Here is a 19,115-nt window from a genome sequence, read left to right on the forward strand (position 1 = left end):
ACACTTGCACATAACGCTGGCGGATCTGTTCCTCAATGAATATCCATAACACCCGCTAAACTTTGCTAAACCATGATCGATGACCCATTTTACTTTTGACGGCTAATCGCCATGTGCTCACCAAGTTGTGCACCACTAAATGGATAGACGGCTGACAGGAGAGTCAGGTTCATGGATTCGCTCCCAATAGGTACCAATGCAAAAAAGTATGATATGATCTTCAGGAAGTCAGATCTCAACCAACGATTGAATAGCTGGTGACACAGACAGTGGTTCGGACTGATGTTCAGAAAATGGCACTTTTGGAAAGCCTAAGCTAGATGGTTCTTACATGATCGCACGTTTATCTTCCATATGGGCTATGTTTTACGCCCGACGGAATAAAGATTTTCCTAAGCCCAATTCCAACGTCAATTTCTCCTAAGGCTGTACATGAAGTTTTCGCACCTGTATACACTGATAACATGTTCCACATAATCGTCAAGATAAAAAATCTTGATGATAAATAGGGCCCATGGTGATGACAAACGTTTCCAAACTAACTCTCAGGTATGGGCTTAAGAAATGTCCAGATGGATCCAACTTACGGTGCTGGACGGATGAGAGCGAATTTGTTGAATACGTCCACGGTGTTTCACAGTCAGCTGTTGAGAAATATCACACCGTAGCCCTTCGAAGGCTGCAATATCAATGGACATGTTTTTGTGTCCTTTTTGGGATCAGTTAGAAGTTAGGTGGATGAAAAAAGTCCTACCTGAGGCCTTAATGAAGACATCATTCTATCAGTCCAAATGTTAGCGTATTTGAAGCCGGGCAGCCAGCCGGATTTGACGATTCCTTGCTTAGTTACGGTTCAATTTGCTGGTCAAGAAGGCTAACTGACAACCGGAAACACAACTAAAGGTAGATCCTAATAATGTGAACTGATGATAAGCCTCTGGTTGAACAGCCGCGTTGACAGCCCTGTTACTAATTTCTCATCAGGTCTGCTGTCAATGCAAATACGAATGTGTGCCCGGTGAACTGCCACCAGTTTGACGGACAGCGGAAGGTCAGGACAGGAAGGTCACTGTAACGGCAGCCATTTACGAATATAAGAAATTAGTCTCGTTCCCTGCTACAATAAGAAAAGCAGAAATCAGCGTTTGTTAGTCTCGTTGGCTATTTTTTTTACTCAGGAAGGAAGTTTATCAAACCTACGCTCTGTTCCCTCAGACTATCGTTTCCTACTACTCCTGAGTAAACGTGGTTGTTGTAGGAACGGGTGATCCTTTAGTCACCAGTTGTTTGGGGAATCCGGAGAAATCAGTCTAAGTGAACGGTACAGCGAGATGTTGTTCAGTGAGAACAAAGCATGTGTGTCAAATTAGTTGTGGTCAGGTGTGTTTATCAAGTTAACGGTCAGTTAAGGTGTGTAGCATTTTATTCGACAAATTTGACTACCACTAAACATTTGGATATCGTTGTTTAGCATACAGACCCTTGTTAAACGGGGGCTTTAATTTTGATCACGAATGTTTCTTTTCTATGGTCCATCTAGGGTGTCTGTGGCGGAGTGCTACGAGGGGCCGGTTTACAGCACATTGGGGCACTAATCAACTTTTTCAGTCTCTATCTAATCGGAGGACCACTTGGAATGTGTTTGGTTTACTTGGCGAAATATAACATTGAGGGTAAGTTTCAATTATTGAGACTTTATGTTTAACTCACCTAAAAGAAAATGTCTGTCTGGAGGCTAACATTTAAGGCTAACTTTTGGTGACAAAGTGAAGTGTGTGATTCTCGTCCGCAGTTTCTCACCTTACCTCGCACACTAGAAAAAAGCTCAGGAAATGAAACGCTTAGCTTAAAATTAGTATCTATATATGTATACGAACCTAAGAGCTACCAGCTTGTCATACTGGGACTGTCATACTTCGGGGGAACACGGTGCTTTGCTGAATGGAACTCAGTTCTTTAAGTTTTGGCGATGTCAGATAGATCAACGGGAAATAGTCCGACGAAGAGAAGGGTTTGGTGCTGTAAAACGCACTAAAAGGTTTTCTGAGGGCACAATCGTACTGTCTTCTGCTATCTCAATGGGAAAAATAGGGTGTTTCCTTCAGGCAACCACCGTTTCCATAATCATTGAAGAGGCAACCCTACGTCCTTCGACCTGTTAGAAAGCCGCACATTCCAATCGCCCAACGATTGCCACGACCACCGACGCATTATCCTGAATGGACGGACTACTTTGAATCAAAAGGGATTAACTTCCTATAGTAGCATTAGGAATCGAACTTCCCTGCTTATATGTTCTGGTTTTGTCCACAATGCTTTGTGGGTCAGGCTTCAAAGTCCAAGGCTGGGGATCCTGTGCGACAAACAAACCCTCATTTCCGAGCCCAGAAGTCAAGACCTTAACAAAAAGGACACGATGTGTCCGTATGAAGTGAAACCCAGTAATTTTTCCGGTAAGCACGGAAGAGACACCTGAAAGGTGAGCTATCATTGTTTCAAGTGAGCTCATATGCTACAGAATAGACCCAGTTGGTTCGTAAAGGAAAGGTGTGGAAGGATGGCTCCAACCGTATCTTTTACTGGAGTGTAGTAGCACAAGAAATCCAGCTTGAAGACGGTGTTGGTGTAGTTTTCCCGCAGAAGGTATGAATCGGTGTAGACATCTGCTCCAGAATGATGGCCGTCTCAATGCAGGTTTCGAAGGCCCTAATTATCAGTGGCTGTGGACAGGTGATGTCACACTCAGGGGAATACGAAAACGGGCTGAGCTTCAAGTGAACTCTTCTCTATTGAAAGATTTCGGTATTGCAGTAGGAAATTTGAAAAAAGATACCGAATCTGCTTGGAAGTGAATCGACAGGTGGCAACTCTAGAGTACAAATGCTGGTGAGTATACTCAACAGCGTACTCAAGACGCCTCCACAAATGTTGAAGGAACTTCTTCAAGTCAGCTGCCAAGCTCGATGAGACAGCAACTGAACTGTCAAATAAACTCAATTCAGTCGTCCAGCTGATTTATCAAGTAGCGTTCAATCGCTCGAAGATCATTGGCGAAAAGTACTTGAAGCAGCAAAGGCCATCAATTATCAAGTGAGGCACGTGAAGGTCTGGACTTTACTACATCGACTTTACTACCAAAGGGACTCACAGACACTGGAAGGCCACTTACTCCTGCGTTTCATTGTGTTGTCAACTCTTAGCACTCTGTACAGTTGCACTCGTCTGAGTGGATTTCATCACACGCACTGCTTTTAGAGTCGTTTTCTGATCTTAATTGGGTCCCATTAATAGAATAAAAATAAGTCAAAAACATGGCGAGATTGGTTAAATGAGTGTGCTTCCTCCATGTCCACTTTGACTCAGTAGGACAACTGAGCGCCCATAGAAACCGCCGAAGACCCGACAAATAAAGCGGCTCAGAAGCAAGTGCCGGGACCAGGCTTTCGAAAACACAAGAAGTTGGAAAACACAGTGAACAGGCAAACAAAGAAAGCGAAGCATCCTAGTCGCCCTTATCAACGCTGTTACAAAAGATCTTTTGTGACCGGAACGAAACTCCAGTATCTGAGAAAAAAACCGACGAAACAATGGAAACAAAATAACTCTGTTGACTTGAATAAACCGCTTTAGCACTACCTAACGGGTCAGAAAATGTAGAATTTAGCTCCACATCCCTCCAACCTAAACATAAAACGAGGATCTATTTGGTTGATTTATCTACAACCACAAGACCGTTTACTGCCATAAACCATCTTCAGAATGGGAAAGCAGTGAGAATGGACAACTTACAGACGAAAGTCTTCTGACTGAGAGAACTTTTACTGCAGAGAAAAACTTTTCTACCTGCAGTGCGCATTTTCGGAATTGGGTAACGTTAAGCAAGATTTTAACGATGTGGCAGCGCCTCCTTCTTTTAAAGAGAAAAGAAGTCAAAAGAAGATGGAGACCTAAGGCGAAGCAGCCTACCATGCACAACCGTCAAGAATATGCCTCGTATTTTGCTAGGCTGAGAAGTCGCTCATACTGTGGAATGAAGCTTTCCTTCAGAGCAGTGTAGATTTTGAAGCGGTCGGAATACGGTTGACCAAACTTTGGTCAAGTGGTTGTGCAGTCTTCAGTACCATTCGTTAGCTTGATATGGAGGCTATATGGACAAGCTTTTCGTGTTCTCAGCGGAAATCACTTGCAGTGTCTGCCAGAAATGCTTTGGAGCTGACGGCATGACAGAATGTTCAACGGCAGAGTCTTACAAAGTGCAAAAACATCGTTAGATTTGAATCTGGTCTGATGTGAAACCAACTCTATTGGTTGAGCCACCTAGCCAAACCTCGCGTCCAAATACGTGTCTACAGTCAACTGAAGAATAGAAATAGAAATAGTGGATGCCCGAAGCAGACCTCACGCAAGTCCCAAAATCTGAAAATTTCAGTTCAGATCAGGCGGGGTTCTGACACTCAACAGAACGGCCTTGACATCCGCTAAACAAGCGATTGTTCGGAGTCTTGGGATGAGCAAAGCAAGCCATTAGGGAGTGATTGAATCTGCCTAATGCAAACTTGTGTAGTATGCGGGGCCTATGTGCCTTTGGCCCTATTGGTTAAGAGCGTACCAACCGGTCCACTTGCTAAACATAGCCACTTTGAACCGATGTAACCTTCTTTCTTTTCTCATGACTGCCCGACATTATCATCCTAAGTGTGATAGGGATCAGTGAAATCATCATCATCGACAGCATGACATCAGCGTTCAACACCGATACTTCACTGCCGTAATGGTTGTACGATGGCTGGAATACTGCCAGGGCGCCCACACCTCTCAGGAGGACGACTACGGTCCTCAACCAAAGCCTTTGACTCAAAAGCCTAACCGCAAGGCAGCGGGGTTTGGCGGGGAATGCAAGTGCATCACCATCTCTGCGGAACAAGTCGCCACCTGTTCCAACCTCCAACCTGGAGGGTCAGGAGACTGTTTTCGTCAGACCACCAACTATTGACCAACCTGGTATGAAAGGCTCTGTGAGTGTCGCGGGGACACTCCCCAGTATACCTCAATGGGTGGTGAGGTGCGCAAACCGTCACACCACGGCAAAGTCCAGTCTCTTTGTGACAGTGAAATACCGCCAGGTTATCTACTACCAACTTGCCTGTGTGTTTGTGAGCGGCTCCCGATAACACGTGCATAATGCTACACTAAGGAGGAGGGGTATAAAACTGAACCAAGAAGGACTAAAATATGACGACGGGAACTGAGTTACAAACACGTGACTGTTACTAGTGCCGAGTGTTAGGCCACCAAGTTCGGGATGACTGATTGCTTGTACCTTGATTTGCCTATCTTAATCTCTCAGGTATCGGCACCAGAGGCTCGTGCGAGACACCATATGCGGTTCAACGCAAACCACTTGTGGCCTCCATCTGCATACAGGCGTCTAGTGTCTTGGCTGTCGTTGACCAGCGAACACTATTCGGATGCCAGTCATACATATATTTGAAAAAGTTTCAGATGACACTAGAAAACCGGGACAAACTCATGCATACTCAGACTTCGGGTTGTACTTTAAAAATTCTTCGTACCTGCGAGTGCATGATCAGTTGTGTGATGGAACTAGGGCGCTATTAATAAACCAGGAGAATTTAAACAGATCGAACGAGTTCAGCGAATAGAAGCTTGTGGAAGTTCTCTTGCAAATGCACAGAGATTAAGGTACCTTGATTTAGTGAAATGAGGCCTAACAGGTTTTTCCATTTTGATTTCCCTTAATTGGCTCGGAAGCGATAATGATGCGACTAGCGACTATTGAAGTGGCACACCAATTCTGGTCCAACCTTGACAACCAGGAAGTAACCAAAGTTTAGGGTGAAATGCACTGTGCTCAGTTGCCCTAGGAATCGTCTGCACTTAAATAGATGCAACAAAATTGCGAGCACAAACGCGCACGACCAAACTTTACTTTAAGTCTCACTTTTCTCAAAGCGTAACGTCAAGGGAACCTTTGTTCACTATACTCAGCATATCTACCTGGTATGTATTGCAAGATGTCAGAACACGTCTAAAATCTCAGTGGATAAGCGTACTAGGATGGGAATTACAGCTGCGCGGTACAGCAACACAATATACTCCACATGACTTCGCAGCTCTCAAAGGTTGGCCCCGGTTTGAAACCTGTGTTCATGACGTTTCCTCAGCTTTGGAATTGTAGCATTCCCAAACTAATGGGTCGGCATTACGTTCTTGAGAAATCGGTAGAAATATGCATACGTACTGATATTAGTAAGTATTCGTTTGTGTATTGAGAACCGTCTACTAATACGGTTGAGTGTGGTACGAAACTTGCACAACAGATCAGCACACAGGGCCTTTCTACAACACTAGCAGTGGATGAATGGCTGACTGAGTGCTGGAAAAATTAATGCTGAAAATCTGATGTAAGTGAGTGGTAGAGAAATGTATGAACTTGGTGATGCTTTCAACTTTCCACTTCCACTTCCTCCCTCATGTACTTTCCTGGATTCTTTTTGCAGGAAATCAAATCATCCGGGTATTTGCGAAAAAAACTTAAACAACTTTAAAACGAAAGGCGTACTTGAGTGTGGCAGATTTTAACTCCTAAAGTTGTCATCCACAAGACATATGGATCCATTAGGTGCCAAATATACACCGAATGCATCCATTTAGACACTATTTCTGCTCATGGAGAAGGTTTTGATGAACTTGAGGCCTGGACTTTTTTGGTGGAGCTTTATGCCACGATGATTAGTTTTGAGTGCTATTCATNAGCTTTATGCCACGATGATTAGTTTTGAGCAACCGCATGAAGCCCAAACACAGCCTGATTCACAACTTACCACTGTTTAATCACCGTCATCACCATTATTATCAGTTGTAAGAACCGCGTGCTTGTCGTACAATTGTTGAGGCTGCCACAGTTTCATCCACTGATGATGTGAGGAGATGGCAGCGCATGGAAGGCGTGAGCTGATAAATTGGTGAATGAATACAGGTCTGTCAGAGGAATTTTAAGTGGGAGGATTGAGAAGAGTGCTATTCATTGGAGACAACAGCTTGGACGCATGAGCGCCACTGAGGGCGCGACTGGGCCAGGTATGACAATGTCTCTAACCTTTGATGTGGCTCGTCTCGGGGTCCCCCTCCAGCTGAGTTTGCTGGTAATGGCTTTCACAATTCACTGCTAACTCATTGTTTGGCCTCCCCCGTCTCGTTTCCGTCCTTCCCGTGGTTCTGCAAAAAGAATCGTTTGAGGAAGTCGCTCGACTGGCACATGGAGCATGTGGCGAAGCCAGTGCAACCTATGCAGTGTGATCATTTCATCTATCTTGGGTGAGTTATTTCTTCCGAATACCAATGCATTGCTGATCCGGCGTTCAGTCGAACAGTGTCCAGATAGATTGGGACATTGGCGCGCCACATTGGTATTACTGCCCCTGATGATGAATGAAAATATGGGAAATCGTCCGAAATAGAAGGACACTGTCATTCTGAATCTTGTAGATATTCATATTTGAGCGATGTTTTTTGTTGCCTCTTTCAGAACAGTGTAAATCACCGAATGTGAATACTAGCCACGGGGACGAGAGCAAGCTTAATGATGTTGAGGAGGACAGGTTCGATCATTTTGATGGGATCTGACCCCGTGGTAATTCAGACATCATTAAATAATTTAAAAAATTCTGCCTCACGGTTCGGCATGCGCTTCACACCTTCAACGTGTAAAGTGCTGCTGCAAGACTGGGTAGGCTCGAACCCTAGCCTCATGCTTGCGGATGAATCGATTGGGGTAGTGGACAAATTTGTTCACGTGGGCAGCTGTATCAGTCCCGGTGATCTCGTGCAAGATGGTATATTCATCTGGACTGGGAAGGCCAGGGGAGCTTTTGTGAACCTGCGTCACCTGTGGCGTGGGCGTGACATCAGCTTATCCGTCAAGAGTCGAGTTAACAATGCTGCAATGCGCTCCATATTACTATACAGACCAGAAACCTGACCGCTGCGCGCCGAGGACTTCAAAAGACTTTCAGTGTTTGGCCATCGATTTCTTCGGAGCATTGCCCAAACCTGGTGTGAACAGCGGATCAGTAATGCTAAAGTTCGTTTAATGGTATTCGGAAAAAATGAATCACTCAAGATAGATTAACTGATCAGACTGCGTATGCCAGTCGATTGACTTCCTCAAAGGGCTTTTTTCGCATAAACACTTGAAGGGTGGAAGAGAGCCAGAGGGGGTCAAACAATGACTTGGCAAGGAAGTATAAAATCCATTACCAGCAAACTCAACTGCGCTGGTCATTGCCGTCCTCCTGGATGGGAACCCCTAGGCGGGCCATATCAATGACTAGAGACATCGTCGGACATCACCCAGTCACGCCCTCAGTGGCGCTCAAGCATCATAGCGCCTTCAACCCATAGCCCCCTTCCCAATCCACTCAATAAAAATTGCTGTATTTACGCACCAATTTATTAGCTTCCACCTCCAATGCACAGCTATGTACCCCCCTCCCCAGATCATCGGTGAACGAAACTGTGGCAACTACAGCCATTGTACGACAGGTACGCGGTTATCACAGCTGACAAATGATGAGAATAAGAAGATTTTGATGGTGATTGTGAGGAAAGCGATTTTGGTGATGATAATGAATGGTGTTTACTAACAAATTGAACGTTGAAATACAAAAGGAAAATTTTGTATCGTAATAGTCCTACATAATTGGCCAGTCTATGAAATTATTTAAGGTCTGTTCGTTGTCTAATTCCATCAAATATTTTGTACTACAGGAATCTGGTTTGGATTGATCGCCGGCACAAGTCTACAAGTCACAATTCTACTCATTGTTTGTTTCCGTATGAACTGGCATAAACAAGTGGAACTGGTAAGTGAGTTATCGCGTGAACATTAATGTGTATGAATATCCACTTAACTCCAGTTTCAAATGTTCCAGGCTTGCCTAGACGGTACACTCTTCTCATAAGGTTGATAGCACATGACTGTTTTTTATCCTCCTTGGAACTCATCAGTGCAAACTGGTGTAATTCCGAGGTTCAACCTTGTTTTAGAACGCCTATCCAGCGTCGTCATCTCTGACAATAATACATCAGTAATGCATACAGGCGCCTGACTGCCAACCAGACGGCTTTGGTGAAGAACGGAAGGATAAGCGGAAGGCACTAGCTTGGCCCAAATAAGTCTCACGTTCCCTGGGAATGTGGCCAAGAATAATATACCTACTTCTTTGGACAGAATTAAAATGGACACATGCAAGCATCATATGGGAGTTAAACGCTACCATCTGGATCAGCCCAATGTCCTTCGCAAACCTCACCTGACATAATCCCGGGGCACAAGAACAGGCTGACTTTAACTAGGCAGTCCGGCTACGAACTTCGCTCCACCGGGACTAGTTGCCTGACATGTGCTGTAGAGTTTCCAACCACTTGCAAGCAGGATCAACTATGTCCCAACCAAGAAGGTGATCATCATTATCATCAAAGACAGCAACATCAGTGTTGGTACTGATGCTCCACTGACGTCTGGTAAGGTGAACTACACCGAAAATAAGTAGTATCACTAAAAAGTCTTGGAGATTCTAGGATCTAAGTTTTCTGAGCCTCCGAATAGTTTAACTTACTTTGATGTGTAATTGTCAGTAGATAAGAAGAGGGGATGGAAAATCGCACATCTCAATCTCTCAGCGATTTTATAATTTTAAAATCAAGTTTCTTGTATACTTTGTTTATTTCTATCCACCTTTTGCGAGCTTTTTGAAAAGTTCAACGGGTATTTTGTCTAAAAACTGATAAGAATATGAATTGTAACGTCAATATTTTTTATCCACGCCCTTCAATTTGCGTCACTTTCTGTTTTTCATAAACAAAACTTTTATCTAAAAGGGTATCATTAACATTTCATTTCGTCAGGCTATGTGATCGTGAATGGGGTTTTGAATTAGATTTTGTTTTTCTATGTCATGTCCCCTAGGGATAGTTTCATTTCGATGGGGCAAACTCATTTATGGGAGCGTTTGGCCCGGATCATTTTCCATTACACCCAATGTATTGTTATGAATTCTCATAGGATATCAGAAAGATTTAAAGGTATATTTTGGTGCGGCGGGATGAAAAACGCTACTGGGATGATTTTGGTTAAACGCACTGACGTCTGAGGCAAGCAAGTAAAATTTAAGTTCCCTTAGAAATGTAACCGAAACAGACAGTAGGATTAGCTTATTTTGGGGAGAGGTTCTGGATACCGGTTTGATCAAATCAGACCATTTATTTTCCCATATAAACTACAGAAGGAGTTTCGAACGTATGTCACAAACAACTGTCTGTGGTAGACCATACCACTAAAATAATCATTCTTAGGTGACCATTGGCAACGTTACCAATGTTCGTACCAAATTCATTTAGAGGCACTGAGTTTCATAGCATGAAAGTGCAGCTGACTTGAATGATAACCTAACAACTGAACTTCTGAATCGCTTCAGAACTAGGTGTCATTTTGGAGGATGGTCAAACCTCATCTTTAGAAATGTGATCGCATGCGCCACAATTTATCTGCCTTTACGCAACCGACACAAATGTGCAGGGTACATTTTCGAGATTTCTTCGATGGCGCCTGTCCAAGTTTTTTGTCCCAATAGGTTTGCTTAAATTTGGATTACCCTTCAGTGCGCATCAGTCGTTCATTCAATTTTTCTCCCACTGCTATTTTCCATAGTGTTTACCGCTTTAGTGCCAACGCCTTTATAACAAACACACTTGTTTATTTTAGTTTATTCTGCGAGTAATCCGGGCATTTATCTGTTCAGGAGATTTGGCATACTCGCCAGTCCGTGCACGCGTTCAACTATTTGCGTCTCAAACCTTGACTTTCGAATTCCTACAAATATCAATTATTGCAAGAACTGAGAAAGCAAACCCTGCAACAAAACTGAACCATTTTTCTCCCTGAATGCAATTCATAAGCGTGTAAATAAAAAAAGTGTTTTGAGGGGTTTTGTGCACCTCATGGAATACGCATAGGAATAGCTTCTATACTGGTTTCAGTCCGATAGAGACTCGTCAATCTTGATGGTTCTGCTGAAGAACTTACTCTTGTATCCAGTCGTACTATCTCTTGTGAATGGTTTGCGTATTTTACAAATAAACGCTCGTGAAAAATGCAACCAACTGGTGACACAAGACGCACATCCATGCAGTGGTCTCCAACAAACGTCCTCCCACTTTCGTCTTTTCAACTCAAAGCAAACAGTGCTACGGTTAGTCTGTCGAGATAGACTCTAATCTAGCAAACGGAGCAGAGGTTGTTAGCATCTCAATCAAACATTTACTTTCATTCAAATTTCCAACAAATCGGGGCGATTCAGACACAAAAATGCATTGTGAAAGAGGAGACAGCAGTTCAGGATAGGAAGAAATGAAGTGCATCCGTTTCAACAATTAGTCCGGAGATGTAATTCTAGGGGAGTGCGTGACGAATTCCTCGCAAACAGCAGCCACCGTCTGATCAATTTCATTTCGTCTGCAACGATTCTTAAAACACATTTGTCGGGTTAAGTTAGCACCTTGGGTTGATTTTATCGCAGACGCGACATAAAACATCGAATTATCGAGATCTGTGATTACCTCCACAAGAACCTCGTGTTCTTTTTCCTTACGTGCGCACTACTTAAGACGGAATCTCATACGTAGGTAGACAGTGACGTTGGTTCGGAAAGAAGCGTCGGAATTCATATCAGTATGTCTTCACAGCACAAGTTATCACCGCTTACGTCATAAGTAGTGGACGACTGATAGCTGAGTAAGGCGTTCCAAGTAATTCAACCTAGGAATTATTTGTTAAACAAAATTTTGTTGACCAAAATTAACAGTACACACACTCAATTCGACAAACATGGCTGACCGAAAGATTTGGATCCCGTGAATGACGAACGGCTCTACATGCTGTCTAGAAGCAAGTTAGTCGTATTGCTGATCAACCGCTCGTGTCCAAACGGTTGTGTTCTAACTACTAGCCAGGAGGTCGCGTGTTCGAGACTCCCCCGAGGTTCGCAAAATCCACACTGCTGATGATCCCCAATAAGGATGAAACAACTTCCTCGAAGGGCTCTCTTCGCACAACCTCGTGAAGGATGGAAGAGAGCCAGAGGCGGTCAAACAATGACTTGGCAGCGAAGTGTGAAAGCCATTACCAGCAAACTCCGCTGCGCTGGTCACTGCCGTCTTCCTGGATGGGGACCCCGAGACGGGCCAGATCAAAGGGTAGAGACATTGTCAGACATGGCCCAGTCGCGCCCTCAATGACGCTCGCGCATCAAAGCTATTGCCTTCAATGCATAGCTCCTATTTCAACCCTCCCACTTGACAGCCCACTGACAATGCTGGATTTACGCACTTATTTATCAGCTCCCGCCTGCAATGCGCATCTACCTAGCCCCCCCCCCAAAAAAAAATCATCGGTGGACGAAACTGCGGCACCTACAACCACTGTAAGACGAGTACGCGGTTAGTACAGCTGACAATGATGATGCTGATGAACTGTTCAGTGCTTCTTGGCATAGATTGGCTTCAATTGCAGGATGAAACCTCCACAAAATTCCCGAATCTCGTCACTCTACCAAGACTTGCTTGCACACCGATTTGGTGTCCACGAGAGGCTCACTTAGAAATCTGCTGAATCTCTCGTTTATGGAACGTCTTGGCTAAATGGGCAGCAAAAAGACCACCTCATGTTTCATTTACCACGATATTCGAGATAGTGCAGTATATTTCTTACAAAGGAAACTACTCACAGGGTCGCTGAAACCAGGGAATTCGCCCCAATAATAAGCCGGAAGAAGGACAAAATTGTTGCGGGCTGTGGAATAGTTTTCAGCAACCTAGTAAGTAGTTTTGTTCATGAAAGGGTACTCATCTTAACTTTCTCTGAGATATGCAGCTTTGGACAGAGTTACATTTATGAAAAAACACTAGATTAAACAGAGATTCACTCTCCCGAATATTCCGTTCTTATTGGAGAATGGTGCGAATCGATTTGTATCTACAGTGTATCTCGTTCGTCTTTACACCCAGTCCTTTCAGGTTTCAACCATATTTTCATTTATAGGCAATGAAACGATTACGATACAAGGAGGTACAAGTGATTGACGTTACTGAAAGTTCAGGTAAGCTCATGTACGTTGTTTTCCGAAAATTATGTTTTTATAAGTGTTTGTGGTTGAGTTAATTCGGTTTTACGTTTGATAAAACGGGCTTGCCGTGATAGGAATACTTATAAGTTATAAGTAGCGGAAGCATCTCTGGCTGTTGTGCGAAGGGAAATTATCGCTCAAGAAAAACTGGTAATTTACTCATGCACAGGAACAATTGTGAGGGAGTAATAAGTTGTAATGTAGACGTAATACACTACTCATGAGGTTGCTGAAAATTCCTCGACACCCCATGACTAGTTTTGCCCTTTTTGGGGCTTATCAGGTAGGCGCAGTCCTCGAGTTTCCGTCAATCTCATGTTCTACTTGAAACCAAATTACACGAGCTTCGCGGGGTACACTCATTTGCAAACAAATTAGGTTTTGCGACAGACTCACCTGAAACCTAGCTGAATCTTTCTCGTTTGTGATGTTACCAGGCCATGGAATGTGCTACTACATGGGTGTATTTCACCAGAGTTGTTATATCTCTGTAGATCGACAAAAGTCCTTGCATAACACACCAGATCAGAGAGGACATTACATATGCAGATCACTGAGGCATTTTGAAAGTGCCCTTCCAAATATATGCCTGTGTGGATGGCTAAATAACGGTTGGCGAACTTTTCAGTTTTGACGCATTCAGTAGATGACACACACAAAATTTATGCTCGCTTACCATATTAACAAATTTTTCCTTGTTCAACCAGAGTCAAACCAGTTTGCACGACTGAGGCGGTGGGGACCGCATCCATTAATCAGATCCATTCCTTCAGAAGATCTTTTGCACATATTCCAACTAGCCTGGACTATTAAACCCATTTAGTTCTGCAAAGTTGACGGACTTTAGGCGTTTTATTTGAACAACACAGTTCGTCAGAGTTCAACACAAATTAACCCAAGCAGCGTTGTCCTGTTTGACGGAGTTAGAATACTACTCACGAAACCAGTAGCCTCTCTTATTTACTCGGAACATAACAGTACATATATGCAAGCAGATGATTTTTTTAATCACTCTGCATATATTTTTGTAGCTAGAAACAAAAATACTGAGGATGCTTTCGTCCCTCAGGAGCGTCTGAGTATTTACCAAGCTACACACATTCTGGGGTTTTATTTCTCATAGGCTGTAATGATAAAATCCTCAGAGCTGGTTTGCAGAGATATTCCATCGAAGGATCGATGTGAATTCAAGACACCCCAATGGGGGTGTCCGTGGCATAATAACTGAACAGTGAGACGTTCGTGGGTTTCTCATTGTGTTCCAATTGTAAACCATAACGAAACTTAGAATTTCCTATTATACACTCATTTGCAAACTAATTTGGTTTTCAAATGAGTGCATATTAGCTAATTTCGTATAATTTGGTTTCAAGTAGAACATAAGGTTGACGGAAATCTGGGGACTGCGCTTACCTGATGAGCCCCGAATTGGGCGAAACCGGACCGGTCGTGGCTGTCGACGGAATTTCAACAACCTTGTGAGTAGTACATTAGAATTTCCTAACTTTTGTAGCAAAGCTGTTGCCAAACTTGGGTGTACCAAATACAAGTACACAGTTGCCTGCCCCCGCACCCAAAAACGGTGCCAGAGAATGGCCTCTTTCTTGGTGATGTCGGTGGGAAGACCTTTTGCGTACACACTAAAGCTAAATTAAGAAGCTAAACTGGAAGCCAGTAACATAAACAGTTACTGTTAGTAAGATCATACGATAGGTCATTTGTGCCACCGAACTATATATTGGTGAAACAAATCAGAAAAATTGCCCATTGAAAACACACTGAAAACACAAGACTGCATTAAAGATCGTCTGTATCACATCAGGACACTTCTGAGTCTAGTTAGTGCTCCAAGGGCTCGATGTGGCCGGTCGCTTATTTGAGGCTCAAGCTTTCATGCAACCGCAATCATAATTAAAAATGACATTGATGGTAACCCTACGTATCTCGTCTCGAAAAAGCATGATTGTCATAAGTTCGGTGGTTGTATCCGTTAACTTCTGTAGTAGGCGACCGTATGATCTGAGGAGAGGGGGAAGATAAATCATCCCAACCGAGTGGGAAATTCCATGAGAGTCGATCGTGGGGTTCAAAACTCGTCAATAAATAGAATTTCATGTTCATACCATCTGTTATCGACAATAACAAATCAGGCCGGTAAGACAACACCTGAAAAAGAAACAAATCGCAATTTTATATTTCGATATTCCAGGTTTTTTTTCCTTTTAGTCGTCCTCCAAGCTAGCAGCATTCTGAACAGTCGTTTGCTCCTACTTTATTTGATGTTGTGGTGTGAAAGCAGTCCTGAATATTTAGGGCCTGAAGATTTCCCCTTCCAAAAGAAAGTTTATTTTCTGAGGTCCTGCAACAGTTCACTCTTCGGGGAACGCAGAATATGTACAGAAATATGGGACACGAATAAAAACGTTGTGGTGACGGTTGGAATTCCCGACCGTATTGAGTAGTACTGCTGCAAGACTGGGTTTGGACCTTAGCCTCATGTTAACGGATGAGCAAACTGAAGCAGCAGACAAAACATGTCTACCTGGGCAGTTGTATCAGTCCCGGCGGTCTCGCGAGAAATGGATTCCCATTCGGATTGGAAAGGCCAGATCAGCTTTCGTAAACTTGTTCACTTGTGGCGTGGGCGTGACATCAGCTTATTCGTCAAAGGTCGAGTTTGTAATGCTGTGGTGGGTTTCATTTAAATATGTGGGTCAGAAAACTGGCTCCTGAGCGCTGTGGAAGTTAGAATACTTCCATTGTTTGATCATCGATATAGCCCCCAGAACTGGCTACCGGCGAACGGGACGGAGAGCGAGCATCATGAGTCTTTTTCAATCGTTGCTGTGCTCGTTGCTCGTGCCACATTTTCTAACCACCTTTATCTATTCGCTGAGTGTTTTGACTAGCTTGGCGCCAGTGGAAAGGAGTGGCACTGCAACAAGGCTTTCCGATCAACTTCAATAACATAAGCGGCTACGGCCCTTCACTTTACGACCCGAACGGTCGCATTGACGCTCACGGGATGCCCGCAAGAGCTCACGACCGACAGCTGCTACATGCTTTGAACTTGGATCCAGTTTCGATTGAATCTTGGGTTTCTTGTCAGTTTCGAGGGTTCCGCGAGACGTGATACATCATCGGCTAGGGACACTGTGAAGCATGGCCCAGTCATGCCCGCGATGGCACTCTCGCATCCAAGTTGTTGCCTTCAGTTGTATCCTCCTTACCCCTGGTGAAAAATCTGCTGACACTCCTATATTTACAGATCAGTTATGCGACCTACGACCGCCAGCGCGCAGCTATCTACCCCAGATCATCGGCGAACGGAACTGTGACAATCATGACCACTGTACGGCAAGTACGCAATTCTCACAGCTGATGATGATGATGATGATGAGTGCTTAAATAGCCTGAGGTCATTACTACTCATATATCGTTTTCACTTGACGTGTGCTTCGTTGTTTAGATGGGACGTTTTTGGGCACCTTGATGAGTCGCTCTCGAATAACGAGGTCGTACATGCATTTGCAAGTGGTCGGTAATGTTACACTTAAATGAGTTAAAGTCCGTTTATGTAGCAATCTTTTTCTTTTGGTGTTTTGTGTTTGGGACGTCTTTCAAAATCCTGCCAATGAATTTGACATGGACTTGCATGAAGTCTTGGTGAGCAACATGAACATCATGGGACAAAACGAATTCTTCCTGTTGATGTGGTTCAAAGAGCCACTTGTTTCTTGTACATTGTATTTTCAAATGATTTCAGCCTAGAAGAAGGGTGGGCTACCCATTTCCGATACAGAGTGGATTCTTGCACTGATACGTTCCCCCATAGACAGAAGACACTCCTGAGTTAGAATCGAAGAATTAGTACCCACACTCTGATGAGCGTTCGATAAGATCGGGGAGTCCGATCCAACCTACACATCGAAACTTATACGTTATTCGTAACTGATTTACCGATAGATTAAGAGTCTAAAGCTGTGAGCGTCCTCGGTGATCCTCACACAAAAATTCCTGTTATTATCCAGCTACGACATACTTTATTGTAAATACATATGCCTCTGCTGTGCGAACACTCAAAATGAATGGGTTGGAGTGTGTATTTACCCGGTTGTAGATAGCTTGAGCTATGAAATCTTATAGTGGATTTTCTAATGCGTACTGATCACACATCCCGTGATGCGAACAAGTGAAGTGGTTACGAATGCGTCTTTAACCCCAAACTAAGATCACGAGCCTTCTCTCTGGCGTACGTGTATTCCGAGAGGGATGAGCTATAATTTGGTAGCAGAATATTTATGCTCAGTATGTACATTATCGCATCACTTTACTGTTTTTTCTACCTTACAGAGGCCTACTCAAGTATTGCTGCTCCTGATGGAGTTTGTACCGAGGATAAATCTTCAGAGACCAGACCCAAAAGCCGAATAACACGGATGGTTATCGCGAAACGTTTGGTACTTATCGGTGCACTGCTGATTGTGCTAACCATAAGCATCCTTTGCCGTAATTTTCTCCATCTTTCCGACTACTTTGGTCCATATTGTGTTTTCACAAACGGGACCTTCATTACAATCAAACCCGATTCGTCCCTGGAAAATTGTACCATCGTGAAACTCTGATTGCACATCATCAATTTTTCGGGTTTCTCAGTTCCTGGTTGTTTTTCCATTTGAAACTTTCATCTTATTTTCATCTGAAAAGTCATTTGTTATGCATTGTTTTTTCTCTCAAGACCGCATCAACTTTTCTCACTAATTTCAAAAGATCTAGATAAATCTGGTGAAAATAAAAAGTGAAACTAACATAACGCATATGTTTTCCTTTTTTCTACGCGAGGAATCTTTTTGATTCGAGGAAAACTAAGTGATATTAATAACTACAACCTTCTTAAGGGAGCTGTCAAATTGTCCACAGCATCGTAAAGCGAAACACACCAACAGTGGTAGGTGATGCTCAAATGCTGCACAACCAAGGAGGATGAACTATCTTTTAAATGGTGAATGGGAAGAGGAGTTAGCGAATATACACTCATTTACAAACTAATTTGGTTCTTCGAGAAACTCACCTGGAACCTAGCTGAATCTCTCGTTTGTGATGTTCTCAGCCAGGTGAATGTACTGCACAAGGCCGCCTCATGTTTCGGTCGCTACGATATTCGAGATATCGCAGCACATTCAGTTGCCTGAGAATATCACAAACGAGAGAGATTCAGCTGGGCTCCAGGTGAGTCTCTCGAAAAAACCAAATTAGTTTGCAAATGAGTGTATATTCGCTAATTTCGTGCAATTCGGTTTCAAGTAGAACATAAGGTTGACCGAAATCCGGGGACTGCGCCTACCTGATGAGCCCCGAGAAGGGCGAAACCGGTCGTGGGCTGTCAACGGATTTTCAGCAACCTTATGAGTGGTATATTACAATGATATGCATGTATCTCGGGAAGAGGACTTCTTCATGCAGAATAAGGCAAGTGGCTACACTTTTCGAAGACAATGAACAAAACATATCCGAGCAGCAAACGTCTCACTGACACAATATGGACGCCATGTCGCGCCCCATCGCGCGCAAGCAGGGTCACGTGGATATAACCCAGCATTAGCAGCTCTCACTTTGCGTCGCCACGCCATGACCAGACCTCCGCGAACTTTCATGGGACGCGTATTACAGCTATGGCTGGAAGAGTCGCTTCGGGTATCTTTCTGAAGTAGGCCAATGAGTGATTGACCCCAGGTTGCTAAGGTGCTCTCTACCCCCAGTTAAAGTGAATAACCGGGCCAAGGCGAAATGATCATCACTGCCCTTGAATATCTCCCGCAGGAGCTCATATGGCCCAACAGCGTTACAAGGTAAAAAGGTTTACTGATACTTAGGAAATTAAAGAAGGGTATATACTCGCATACCACGCCT

At 43.7% G+C, this 19,115-nt stretch overlaps 1 protein-coding gene across 1 annotated transcript in view; it reads left to right on the forward strand.

Annotated features, from left to right (window-relative positions):
* T265_01158 (hypothetical protein) overlaps window positions 1-18,008 on the forward strand; it is a gene marked incomplete at both ends in the record, with an annotated part of 66,719 nt that extends 48,711 nt beyond the window's left edge. Inside the window, 5 exons of the mRNA XM_009165119.1 lie at window positions 1,541-1,673; window positions 7,734-7,916; window positions 8,791-8,885; window positions 13,121-13,178; window positions 17,559-18,008. Of these exons, the coding sequence (XP_009163383.1) occupies window positions 1,541-1,673; window positions 7,734-7,916; window positions 8,791-8,885; window positions 13,121-13,178; window positions 17,559-17,830 (741 nt within the window). The remainder of the gene's footprint in view (window positions 1-1,540; window positions 1,674-7,733; window positions 7,917-8,790; window positions 8,886-13,120; window positions 13,179-17,558) is intronic.
* Between the last annotated feature and the right edge of the window lie 1,107 nt (window positions 18,009-19,115).

The sequence above is a fragment of the Opisthorchis viverrini genome, assembly GCF_000715545.1.
Source record: "Opisthorchis viverrini unplaced genomic scaffold opera_v5_12, whole genome shotgun sequence".
Taxonomy (NCBI): Eukaryota; Metazoa; Platyhelminthes; class Trematoda; order Opisthorchiida; family Opisthorchiidae; genus Opisthorchis; species Opisthorchis viverrini.